General features: G+C 37.8%; 2 protein-coding genes across 4 annotated transcripts in view; both read left to right on the forward strand.

The window, feature by feature from the left end:
• Nucleotides 1-12,867, forward strand: part of CPQ (carboxypeptidase Q) — a 444,935-nt gene extending 432,068 nt beyond the window's left edge. For 2 of the 3 annotated variants that reach the window (XM_081816298.1, XM_081816300.1), the window contains one exon: nucleotides 12,339-12,867. In XM_081816298.1, the coding sequence (XP_081672424.1) occupies nucleotides 12,339-12,502 (164 nt within the window). In that variant the 3' untranslated portion in view covers nucleotides 12,503-12,867. Of the gene's footprint in view, nucleotides 1-5,440; nucleotides 5,560-12,338 lie in introns of those variants that run through there. The other variant, XM_081816299.1, reaches the window with a different exon arrangement.
• LAPTM4B (lysosomal protein transmembrane 4 beta) overlaps nucleotides 1-14,214 on the forward strand; it is a 459,101-nt gene that overhangs the window by 4,884 nt on the left and 440,003 nt on the right. The window lies entirely within an intron of this gene.

Genomic DNA, 14,214 nt, shown 5'->3' on the forward strand with positions numbered 1-14,214 from the left:
CATTGTTTTTAGTAGTAAAACTTTATTTTATATATGTATATCCTATTTTCCATGGTGTAGCTTCTTGTGACCTTGACACTATGGTATCTAGAAATGAAAAAAAGCCCATCTCAGTGCAGACTCTTGGTCCATCCAGCCCATAATTCTGCTTCTGACAATGGCCCCCAGAGGAATTTTGTGGAGGCCTTGGCTGCCCACCTTGACATGACCTAAAATTATTAAGTGTAGCCTCTCAAATAGCCTCATTTCTTTGAAACCTAGTATGGCTTAATCAGCAGTGAATTTATACTCGCTACCTTAAAAGGTGCAATTTTAGCCTGTCCTACTTATTGGGGGGATAATGGAGACCCACAGTGTAACTGGAAAGGCATTTGTAGGTTTTCAAGACTGATTCCAATTCCAAATAATGATACCAACCCTCAGGTGGACTTCCTTGCAGAGAAATACTTGTTGCTTTTTTTTTTTTGTCTCATAGCCAGGTAGTTCTGTACGCACAACAAAACATTCAATTCCACAGCACGTCAACATTTTTGGTTGTAGCATAGTTTAATCAAAGGTTCTTTGAATAGGTAAAAAACTCTTTTCTCTTTGTTCACAACCTTTTTTTTTTTTTTTACCTTTTTAATGATCATAAAGAAGCCAAGGCTTCCTCTTACAAAAGCCATGATTTTTTTCCCTATAAACTATGTGTTTAAGTGCTTGGATTTTATAAATCCATTAGCCTGGCCATGGGGGAAGTGAGAATCACTGGTCAGAGGTTCATAGAGTCTCCCTTGTGACCTCTTTCATGAACGGACATCTTCCTATCAACCAGTTGGCCTTCAATACCATAATCATTGAATAGTGGGTGACAAAATTGGGGCTCCAGCTCTCCCATGTCACCCAGGCATTTCTGCAGTACTCCTGCCAACCAGCCTTGCAGAATTATCAAATTCAGTATGAGAAATAAGTCTAGAACAGCATGTCCATGTAATACTTACAATTTGTCTCATTCCTTTGTCTCTGCTTGCCAACAGAATGGGAGGTGGCAAGTAGAGACAAAGGTTTATATCTTAACACCTGCCTTCTATTGCACAGTAGCTTTGTAACTTTTTTGCATCTGTAGCCAGAAATCAAAATCTGTTCGTATGAGCACAATTATAGGAAGACCCAGGATAATTTTAAGGCTTTCATTGTAAATATCACACTAGAAACAATTTTTAGAGTCTTCTTAAGTTCAAGACCCACATACATTGAATGTTCTGACAGTATGCTCTGTCAGAAACCATTTTTACTGATGTTTTCTTAGTGAGCATCATTCCCCAAGTGTGGAGAGAAACTGCAGAAAAGCATTTACAAGGAATCACATTGGCTCAGATAGGTGGGAATTTTACTGACATGAGGCATGAAAGAAGAGTGGATAAGTTCTGTATGGACAAAGGGAGAATGATAAATTAAGACCAACATATAAAAATGAGTAAGATTCAAAATTACCCCTCCCAAACAAGTGTCGATGTTATTTTGTGTTACAAAAACATACAGAAGGACAGAGTGGTATGGGTGTTTCTTTACAACTATATCTGAAGCTATAAATACACATGCACACACATAAATCATAAACCCAAAGATAAGGACCTTATTACATACAAATGTGATTGTTTACTTAAGGTTTGTAGGTAGATGGTATTAAATTATAATGTTCTAAAAGGTAAAAGCATGACTCTCATGTGGAAGGTGGAAAGCAGTTCAAGAGATAAATAAGGATATTAACGGGTCGGGAGATGTTAAGGACAAGGCCCATATTATAGCCACAGAAACACAGATATATATATCTATCCAGTGCTCAGTGCTTTTGCTTATTCGGGTGCTCATGGATAAAATTATAGATGATGACTTTGTGAGAAACTTAACTTTTGAGAAGTGAGAATGTGATTTTTCTTTTATGGTTTATAGATGGGTGGTATTAAGTTATAATTTTCTAAAAGGTAAAATCATGATGTTCATGCAAATATAAAATAAATACATGTCAAAGAATTTTATTCAATTAATTGATAAGGAATCCAGTAAGATATTAATACCAATTTATAGAGCATTTGAGAAACTAGGCAATTTAATAAAGAAATATTAGGATGAGATTGCTAGATTAGATAAAAACTGGTTAATGTCTTAAAGGCCAATAAATTGTAACCTTTGGGATTATCTGTTCTTTGGGACAGAAATCATTTTCATCTCTACTAGACAAAAATCTATGAGTTAAAATATAAATTCACTAAGTCTGTGACCTTTAATCAATAGTAAGCAGTGAGTCAAACTAAATACATTCTCCTAGGAAATCTTTAGGTGGACTTTGCTCCTGAATGACATTGAAAACATATGCTGCCCACCTTTTTGCCCTATTTTCAAGTTGTGGCTGATTTCTCTAACAGTGGTGAAAGGTACAAGAACATATTGTGTAATCTGTAAGAGAGCATTTGGATCTCAGCTTGTATATGAAATATCACATGTTTTTAGTAATGAGAACCTGCTTGGCAAGAGCTGAGAATAGAATCCTAGGAAAGTAGGCTTTACATACCAAGAGTGGCTGGAGAGAGAGAGGATGAAACCAATCAATATTCTTCTCTACTTCTGTCCAATTTGATATTTAATAATTCTTTCATTTATCCATTTAGTGAGTCAACAAATATTTATTGAGCTTCTATTACATGCCAGGCATTGGGAATTGGGACAAAAAGACCAAGTTCTTGCCCTTATGGAGCTTATATTCCAATGGGAAAGACAAGCAGCAAATTATAAAACCATTACAAGAATAATATACTTTTAAACAGTGAAAAGGGGGATAACGAGGGATCAGGGGGAGGAGTTCTAGATAGAATGGTCCGGGAACTCTCAGGAGGACTGGCAGGCCCTTGAGAGTGTGGCCCAGACAGAGCAGAGGACTTGGTGACAGATGGGCTCTGCTGTTCATCTTCTGATAGGCAGTCCCAGGCTGCCCACTGTATGAACATAATTCTTCACTGTTTTATGGTCCAGGACACCTCCTATTTGAATTTCTGTCTCCATGTCATGAGGCAGAAATTGGTATGGGGGACCAGAGCAGTGAATGGGATAAATTGTGCAAATAGTTACCCACTGGGGAGAAAGTAGTTACAGATTCCTGGGATAGGGCAGTGAGAGAAGGTATAGAACACTGGTTAGGAGCACAGTTTTTAGATCAGAGACACCTGGATTTGAATCCTATCTCTACCACTTACTATTGTACAACTTTAGACAAGTTCCTTAAATCTATTTTCTATTTGTTAATGACACGTGATGACCATCCCTTCATGGGGTCACTGGGAGAACTACATAAAATCATCTCCATAAAGTCCTAAGCACACAGGAAGCACTCAACACATTGTGTCCTTGTTATTCCTGCTGTGGGAGAGTATGTAGTACCAGCTTCGTGCAGCAGGGATTAGTTAGTCTTGCTGTTGCTCTATAGTTCTTCTTCAACTTTATGGAAAGATGAATCATTATCACAGAGTTCAGGTACATGTGAACTGGAGGCTCACCAGGTCTGATGGTGGTGACTTAAGCTATGTGGCCAAAGTTATCCCAGCAGCCAATCCAAGCTTTACAAAGAGATAGAAGTTGTAGGCTTATGCCTGAACCTTTTTAACATAGACTCGGCAATTCTTGGATAAATTAAGAGTTTAGAAACTAAAATTATAATACTTTTTATGGAGTTTTGATTGGGGATGTTTTCCCTTCCCTTTCCTGTCCTGTCCTTTCCTTTCATTTACTGGGTTTTTTTTTTTTTTTTTTTTCCCTTTCCTACTTAGAAGTTGCTTTCTCTTCTGGAGAGCTATAGGTTAGGAAGCTATTAATTAACTGCTTGTCACTCTAATTTTCAATGAGATTTAATACAGTAGGGATAAAGCTGCCCTTTTTGAAAAGAAAGATTAAATGTCTGCAAAGTCCATGAATTGATTTTCTAATTGTTTTGGCAGTAATGTTTTTCATTGATAATGTTGCTAAAAGAAATAATAATTTTAATTAAAGTTTAAATGTCTTTTTAGATTTTATAGATTCTAGGGGGACCATTTTCTTGCAGGGAATAAGACCATAACATTCTTCTCTAACCCCACAATTATGATCAGGGGAATGTCTGTAATACATTCCATTGCAATTAAATTGCATACCCCAGACTGTTCAAGATCTATTTATAAAGGAGAAATGGATTTTCCAGAGCTGCTTGCCTGTTAGTGCATCTTTCATGCAACATTGCAGCAGCCAATGTATATGCTGAAATAACAGACTTGAATTTAAACTTTCAAAGCTTTCAAATCTTTCAAAAACTTCTCATTCCATGAATTGCTTAATTTGTGTATATGAAAATGCACTGATTACAAATGAATGAGAGTTAACCTACAAAAAGAGGAGGCTATGAGAATCTTTGTATATTTACCCCTCCCCAAATTTTTGGGAATTAGCAGGTATTCAATCTTGTTCCAGTATTCTGCACAGACCACAGTCATTACTGAGATCTCTCTGTGAAGATTGGAATCTGGTGTGAACAGTATGGGGCAGGTTGGATATTTCTTACAATATTCATGGGACCATTTTCACCCAGTCAAACAGCTGGAAAATATTTTCTGAGATGAATGTTTATAGAACAGATTTGGGGAGGAGAGAGAAGGGGATGGGAAGGAGGAGAAGGAAAAATAATCCAAGCAAGGTTAAGGTGGGGTCATAAAGAATAGACGTCGTGGTCCAGCTATTTCATCTTTAAGAACAGTTGTCAGAACTTTAACTTATTAAATTATAATTTTAAGTCCCTCCAAGTTGCATTTAATTGATCAAGCTGCTGTGTATGTATTGGGTCATCCCTATGGATCTATAGCATCTATTAATTGAGTGCCTACTAATTTTCACCAGAACCTTGAAAGTCAGATCTTAGTAGCCCCATTTGATGAGTGGGAAAACGGAGGCTAAAAAGCCTTATATGATTTACCCAAAGTCACCCAGTTATTAAGCAGAAGAGTTTGAATTTGAACCCAGGCCTATCTGACTCTAACTCCTGTGTTCTCTGCTGTATCTCCCTGTGTAGGTCCAACTTCTTGGCTGACATATTCAAGGATATGTCTTCACATCCTTAAATTCCAAACCTCCCTTAGAAATAATTTCCTAACAGTGAACTGCCCTAATAATGTTGTAGTTTATTTCCAGGAGCTGAATGTTGGCCTTCAGAGCAGGCTCCTACTTACCAGCTTTCTATTTCTAAAAAGCATTTGATGATTCCCTGTTCAGAGCTCATATACCTGTCAAAAGAGACTGCAATTTATCCCCAGGGATAGTTAACATTCCTTCCACCCATGAGAGCATGTCAGGTGCTCTCAGAAATTGCAGTGCAGGCTCTCCCTCAGTGCTGGTCTTTGAGACTAGTAGCTGTCACTGATAAAATGTCTCCTTGGAATTGCAGAGACAAAGCTGCAAGGCAGCCAACAGGACCACCTCGTATCACCTGTGGTTATCAGCATCCTCACTGGTAATATTGGATTTTCTGGAGTTGTTTTAGTTGTATGAAATGTTCACGGGAACTTTGATGATCTCTGAGGAAATGCCAGTTGTGAGGGGAGGCAGCCAGATTCCCACCCATCTGGCAGGCAAGTTCTTTCAGGCTGAGCCTGAATGGGAATTTCAGAGGCCTGGAGAGGGCATACACAAGTATATCTTGCTTCTGTTTTTTCAATATGGAATTTAGAGCCTTTCCTGTCAGCCATCATGCAGTGTCTTTAAGAAGCGCTGAATTGGAGGAAAACAGCCCCAAGTGAGCCATACTCTGTCTGTTGGAATGAAATGTCCTTTCCTGTTTCTTCATGTACACGGTTCTAATTCATCTTCCATCTACCCTCAGTGACTTTCACTCTTTGAACTCCTTGACTTTGTCCTTAACTTGTACATGAATTTGCTTTCCACCTGATGCTCTCTGGGATCCAGAGAGCATATGCTCCTCACCAGCTTCAACTGGTTCTGAAATGTCACTGTTTCTGTTAAAATGCTTCTTGCTCCTACCAAAGTAAACGCACAGATTTGTCTCTCCTGGGTGTGCAGTGAGATCATGACATAAGGAACCTTCTGGTTTTAAAATGGACCTCTGGCCTTTTCACTGGGAATTTTGGTTATCTTCATCCATATGCTTTCTAGAGAATTTCAGAAACTAGGATATTCTCATGTGGCCCTGGTATTTGACACCTGCCCCCCAGATGATACCTCTTCCCTAGCCTTCTCTTCACTACCATGGTATTTACACAACTCCACCTCTATATTCCTCTGTAGCATCTCCCTAAGGTGCAACTCCAGTCTCCCCGCCTTCCTGCCCATTGGTTCCTAAGGGCTCCCCATTTATGAACTACATTCCATCTATTTTCAGCCTTATATTCAGGACCTTCCACAGTTGGTTACCAATAATTGATCTGCCAATAATTAACCTAAGTTACCCACACACACACATCACCCAAACTGGAACGCCCATGTACTCTTTCACCTGGAATGTCTGTACCCCATCTCTTGTCTGTTGACATCTTAAGTACTTATGTTAAAAATCTCTTTTACAATTCCATATCAGTCCTCACCTTTCTCTACCCTATGTTGTGGCCCTGGAGACTGTTATGGACTGCATTAACAAATCACTCCTTCCCTCTGGCTTATGATTGGGTTTGGCCATGGGGAGGCCCCATAGGCTACAGGAGGCACCAGCAGGAAACTGATTGATCCCCTGGCTTGTACAAATAGCCACTACTCCTCTGGTGACCCTCTCCTGCAGCCAGAGCTGCTTTTTTTTGCCTTCTAAGCCTAAGAATGGTAATGGCTTCTTTGTTGCCAGCCCTAGGATGTATCAGCATCTCTTCTGAGCTTTATTTAACCCCGACCACTCTTTGTAAATAGTCCTTTCATCAAATTCTCCAAGTTACCTTTTTGGAGCATCCCATCTGTTTCCTACAAGGACTCTGGTACAGCACCTTCAAGGCCCAGTTTACTTATAAAATTCACCAATTTCATTCATTAGCTCAACAAATACACATTCGTCTTCTATTTGGCACTATGTTACAGGCATTGGTGACAGAGTAGAGAACAAAACAGAGGCCTTACCTTAAGGGAGCTTACAGTATAATGGGGAAATCAGATTTCAAACGTGCAATTATGACAAAAGATGGTGGAGATTATAAGAGAAGTATGGAGTGCACAAAGCAAGGGGACCTAGTCTAGGGGCCAAAGAAGGTCATTCAGTTACATGAGCCATCTGCTATTTCTTTGTCCTTTCCTCGTGGCACTCAGTACATTCTGTGTTATTATTGCTTGTGGACACTCTGTCAAAAGCTGTCTCTTTTGAGAGCAGCAGCTGTGTCTTTTTCCATCTTTATGCCTGCCTCAGTCCTTAGACCACTGCCTAGAATATTGCAGGAACTCAAGTATTTACCCAATTGAACTGGATTGAACCTTCTGTATATTTGTGGACCTCAGCTCTAGCCCAGCCACTGATGGTGTTACATTATCAGGCTGGATGATGGTCAGATCCCACTTTTTTCAGAGCCACCGGGCTAACAGAAAACATGTTTTACTAGTTTAGAAAGAAAAATTATTGAATTGGAAGAACTCTCCTCCACACGGGTGAAGGGTTTACTAGGCATTGTCAGCTGAACACGCCCTGTTTTGGATATTTCCTAGCAGGCATTGGAGTCATTAGTTGTCAGAGGTGAGGTTTGAGTTTTTCTTTTACACTTATTTTTTTGCCTCACCGGCTTATGTTTGTTTAATAGCACCATAGCTGAACTCAATGTGAAATATGAATGGAGATAAATCCAAATTCTACTTCAGAGCAAGGAGTCTGGGGACATAGATAGAGATTAACCTTGACACAAAGCTTTAAAAACTTGGGTTGGGATAGAGAAAATCTAGACAACATCCTGAGGCCACGAAGGTCTCAGAAACAAGGACAGGATCCAATCCACAGGGCAGGAAGTAGAGGACTATGAGAAGAGAATGCTTTTAATATGGTAGACCAGAAGTTTGTAGACACATTTTTCCCCACCAAAAATAATTGTGGATAAAACAATAATTGCCTTCCTATAATACATGGCTTAGTGAGGCAAAGTAAGGGAATTCCTCAGAGATGAAAAATGATAAAGCAAGAATTGATAGAGGTAAGAAAACTTTGGAGCCTAGCAGAGGGTATCTTGTGTGAGGGTATCTGCCAATCTGTTTCCCGGAACCATGGTTTTTAATGAGCAGTGAGTGCATCTGGAGACAAAGGGGCCCTAGTGTCCTTAAATAAGATATTGATTAACTTTGGCTAAGTATGTGAGCTGTGATTTCTAAGGTCTCCACTGAAGGAATTGAAATAAAACGTGTAACCTTCAAACTAGTAGAGTGGGAGGGGGGAGAAAAGGAATGATAGGAGGGGGAAAAATCAACACAGATGAAGGCAAGAAAGAAAAGGGGGAAAAAACAAATCTAGAAAACAAAATTAACTAATAGAACGCAAAAACTAGGATGGCATAAATGAATTCAATTTAATAGTAATCACAGTCTTCATAAAGAAATTATACTGTCCAGTTAAAATTCAAGCTGTTAGACTAGATTTTTAAAATTCAACTTTAAAGTCTTCATAAGAGAAACCTCTAAAAACATAAGGAGCAAGGAAGAGTGCAAGTAAAATGATGGGGGAGTGGGGCGCCTGGGTGGCTCAGTCGGTTAAGCGGCTGCCTTCGGCTCAGGTCATGATCCCGTGGTCCTGGGATCGAGCCCCATATTGGGCTCCCTGCTCAGTGGAGAGTCTGTTTCTCCCTCTCCCTCTGCCTGCCTCTCTGCCTACTTGTGCTCTCTCTCTGTCAAAGAAATAAAATCTTTTAAAAAAATGGTGGGAGAAGACATACTAAGGTAAAGGAAGAAGGTATGGCTATATTAAATATTAGGAAAAGCTAACTTCAAGACAAAAAGCATTACTAAAAATGAAGAGGATAACTACACATTAATAAAGATGTTCAATTTATCAGGAAGCTGTAATTCTAAATTTGTGTGCCCCTAATACTGTAAGTTTAAAATATATAAAAAAGAAATTGCTGGAACTACAAAAAAAATATCCAAAATCACAGAGGGACATTTTCACATATCCCTCTCAAAACTGATAGCTCAAATAGACAATAAATAAGTTAGGTGTTAAAAGATTTGAAGAAACAAGCTTGATCTCACGCATATACACAACACACAGAAAGCACATTCTTTTCCACACATGGAACATTTATAAAAATGGATCACACAATAGGCCACAGAGAAAATCTCAATAGATTGAAAAGAGTCTGTATCATATAGCCTGCATTCTCTGTAAGTTAAATTAGAAATCAATAATGAAAAAATAACTAAGGGAACCCCCATACTTTTAAAAATTAGAAAACACATTCTAACTTATGTATCAAAGAAAAGAAACCAAACCAGGAATTGGTGAATATTTAGAACTGAATGATCTTGAAACTACTCCTCAGAATTGGCAGGATATAGATAGCTGAAGCAGCAGTAGGAGGAAGATTGCAGCCTTATTGCTTATGCTGGAGACAGAGAAAGCTGCAAAGCAATAAACTGAACATTCAACTCAAGATGTTAGAAAAAGAAAAGCAAATCAAGCCAAAGAAGGAAGAAGGAGGGATACAATAAATTTGAGTAGAAATCAATGGAAGAAAAACCACTCTATAGTAGAGAGTGTTAAAAAAATTGTCTTTTTCTTTTTTTTTTCAAAAAACTAATACGACTGACAAACTGCTGGCAAGGCTGATGAACGAAAAAGAGAGAAGACACTAATAACTAATATGGAGAATGAAAAAAAGTGCATTCCTATACATGCAGACATAAACAGAGTTAAAAACAGGATATTAGTGATAACTTCATGCTGATTATTTTGATTTTGATTATTTTGAATATTTGGGCAAAACTCACACATTCCTAAAAAATATAATTTCCAAAGTTAATTCAAGAGGAAATACAAAATCCCAATAGCCCAATAACCAGGATAGAAATCGAATCATTAGTTAAAATATTTACCATAAGCAAAGTATCAGACTTAGATGGTTTTGTAAAGAGTTCTACAAAAAAAAAACAGGAAATGAATCATTCTAATCTTACACAAACTGCTCCAGAGTGTACAAAAGAAGGAACACCTGCCTTTTTATGAATCAGATATATCCTTGATGCTAAAAATGGATAGCCACAAATAGAAAATGCAATTTTTTTTAAATGTAGAATTTACAATTAGTGACAAAGAGTATAAGCCTTGGAGAAAAGAAAACTAACAAAAGGTGTGCAAGCTGTATCACAAAACTTTAAAGATGCTACAGAAGACTTCAATAAATAGGAAATATCAATATGCCATTTTCATGGATAAGAACACAATAGCCTAATATAAAGATGTGAGTTCTCCCCAAATTGACATGTAGATTTACACAGTTTCCATCAAAATCCAAAAATATTTTTTGTACAATTTTAAAATGATTCCAAACTTCAGTTAAGAATAGTAAGACATTCCTGAAGAGGAGGGAAGAGAAGGTGGGGGAATTTGCTCTGCCCAATTACAAGATATAGAAAGCAGTAGTAATTAAGCTACTAGTAGTAATTAAGACACTTCTTATTCCTAGTATCTAAAATATTTTAAGAATTCCTACAAATCAATAAGGAAAGACAAATCAATTGAAAAATGGGCAAAAGGCATGAGCAAGTATTCTACAAAAGAGCAAACATAAATGACAAAAAAATGCATATATGAAAACATGCTCAATCTCATTAATAATTTTAAAAGTTAAAGTTAAAACCATAATGAGATAATATTTCATACCCACCAGATTAGCAAATATTAGCTTGACAAGAGCAAGTGCTCTTGTGAAACAAGAGGAAGACTCATATACTGACAGCAGAAGTGCACACTGAAAAGGGCAACATTTTGGAATTACACGATAAAATTAAACACACACCTACTCTATAACCCAGCATGTCCATTCCTTTATTTAGATGCTAATGAATGCTGATAACAACATATAATAACAGAAAACTGGAAACAACCTAAATGTCCATCATCAGGAAAATGGATAAATAAATTCAATGAAATAATGTACAGCAATAAAAAAAATGAAAATACCACAGCTATACACGCTGAGTGGAAAAACCAAGTCACAGAAATATGTCTGGTGTATGTGTTTCAAAGGCAGACAGTATTAAACTATTTATTTATTTGTTTGTTTGTTTGTTTGTAATGCCATATAAATATATGGTAAAACTAATTTTTTAAAAATCAAGGAGTGATTAACACACAAGCAGAATGGGAAAGTGGGTACCTCTGGAGGGAGGAAAGTTTCAACAAGGGGTGGGGGAACTCGTAAAATGGGCTTCAAAAGTACTGGTAGTATCTTTCTTGCAGTGGATTGTGGACATATGCATACTTTTTATATTGTCACCCATCCTGATATGCATTTGTGTTCTCTTCAATCTTATGTATGTGTAGTTCACAATAACACCACACATAAATAAATAAGGCCAGAGGATAAAGAACTGCAGTTGGAATCCACAAACTGGGCCCAGGAGGTTTTGAAGGATGACTAACGGAGGGCAAAGACTCCCCAAGGCTGTGGTCCATGGTGGAAGCTAGAGAAAAGCTTCCCTAGAGAAAGAAGAAAGCTCTTAAGTGGGGCAGAGGTGCCTGCTGATGCCCTTAGAGGTTGTTGGGAAATTTCATGGGAAGTATATGAATGATTTGAGCAAAAAAACTTGAGCAAAAGAGTATGGGCTTTCTTTTGAATCCAGGAAGGTACATAATTTGCACTCTTGCAGATACAAAAGCAGATATTATCTTTTTATAAATAAATAAGACATTTCTATCAGTTACTTAAATAAAGTTTTATCTTCTTTAACGTGGCAGATAGTCCAGAAGTAGGCAATGTAGAGCCTATTCAGTGGGCTAGCAGTGTTTCCGAAATCCAGGCTCCTTCTGTCTTTCCACTTGGCCATTTTTAGTGTGGGGGCTTTATTACCCCATGCAGCTCCAAACTTTTCATCTACTTTTATGCAGCACTAGGGCATTTCCTGACTCTTGTCAGCAAAGTAAAGGCTTTCCTAGAACTTTCCCACAGCCTGCCACTCCTATCCTAGTAGTAAGAATGGTATTCACTTGGCCATTTCTTGCTGCCAGAGAGCCTGGGAAAGTAATGATTTTGCCCCTGCAGCCTGCATAGTAGGAGCAGGAAGAATGAAGCAGGGAAGAGCAGCAATGGTTTCTGAGCAGCTATTCAGCAATCTCTGTTGAAATACTTCACTAAGAATTCTTCCTCTTTTCTCCCCAGGAGCCAGTCTACTTGATGACCTCTATAAATATTTCTCCTTCCATCACTCCCATGGAGACACCATGACTGTCATGGATCCAAAGCAGATGAACGTGGCTGCTGCTGTTTGGGCTGTTGTCTCTTATGTCATCGCGGACATGGAGGAAATGCTGCCCAGGTCTTAGCAAGAACAGGAAAGAAAGCACTTTCGTCCTTTCTGGCCAGGAATGCTGGGTCTGCAGCTCCAGGAAGTCCCTCTTCAACTAACACTTTCTTCTCACCTGATCCATTTTCAAAGCACAGTACTTTCTCATACTTTCTGTTACCATCCTTCTTGATACTTTCCAAATTCTCTGTTTCTAGAGGACGAAATGATCCTCACCCCCACATAGAGTCAAAATATGGTAGGAATCACAGTGGGGACCTTTATTTATACCACCTGTAAAAATTATTGTTTCTACTTTGAAAGTAAATCCTGGATAAATATTTGGAAGATCTCTGGGTTTTATGTGTGTATTGATGAACATTAAATCAAATGCAGTGATACCAATTTTCATGTTATTTATTGAAGGAGTTGAGGACTACACAATTGTAGTATGGTCTTAGTTGAATGTGTGGAGGCACTTGGCTTTCTAATTTGTACATTTTCATCTCATTAGAATTTTTAAAATGAAATGTGAATTTTTTTAATTAACAGGAAAAAAAGATGTCACCATTTGAAGATAAAAATCAAGTGTGTATAATCTAGTTGCCTTATTAAACGTAATGACTAAGGTCTATCACCAGGCAAGTGATAGTAATATTTGACATTTATGTTTTATATATTTCACACAATATTTCTATGAAGTTGGAGCTTATTCCCATTTTGCTGTTAATGGAGTTGAGGCCCAGTGAGGCTAAATAATACTTATAGGGCCCAATAGAGCGAAAACATTGATCCTCGTCCACTCTGGGAACAATACCTACTATTCTTCCACACACAATGTCCAGTATTTAATTAAAAAAATAATTTAAAAAACTGCAAGAAAAAAATAAATGCATTGTCAAGAGTTAAAGCAAGTAAGAGAGCCAGACTAAAAGATGACCTGGAACTTTCAGAGGGGACTCTAACATAACTGCGATTGATACATTAAAGATCTAGAACTACATGTATGAACAGAAGAATTTCAACAGAGAGATGAACACTATAAAAGAGTCAAATGTCAATGCCAAAATAAAAAATATAGTATCAGAGATGAAGCATTTCCTAGTTGGGTGTTTTAGCAGACTGAACAAGGCTGAGGAAAGAATGGATGAACTTGAATATAGGTCGATAAAAATTGCCCAAACTAAAACAGGAAGGGAAGAAATAGTGAAGGAAAACAAACAAACAAGCACCAGAATGGAGCTTCCAAGAGTTGCGATCTAATATGTATGTGGTCTAATATACATGTCATTGGGTATCAAGGGACCTAACATACATGTAATTGAATTTCCAGAAGGAGAAGACAAAGTATCAGTTTTATTAATGGTAATAATTAAAAGGATTGACAGACACAGTAGGTCTTTCATTTCTGGCAAGGCAGCAAACTGGTACTTTGACGCTTACACTGAAAACCAAAAATTCTGGATACCATCTGAGAAACGGTTTCTTAAATGTATGAGTTAACTGGTTAAAAGGTAAAGAATATTAGACAAAAAATTAACTGAAGGCAAGAAGCAAGAGGGAGACACAGAACATTAAACCACCTTTCTCTTTGAGAAAATTTGCAGAAGGTGGTGAACTACACTTCCATTTTCACTGCTTTTCAGGGTTCAGAGGACTGTAGACAAATCCCAAAGCCTGCCATATTAAGGATACTAGAGACCCCCCAATAAAATTGAGACCTCAAAGGATTATACCTCAATACTATGGTGA

Source organism: Leptonychotes weddellii, chromosome 4, assembly GCF_054177405.1.
Source record: "Leptonychotes weddellii isolate Sample4059 chromosome 4, ASM5417740v2, whole genome shotgun sequence".
NCBI lineage: Eukaryota > Metazoa > Chordata > Mammalia > Carnivora > Phocidae > Leptonychotes > Leptonychotes weddellii.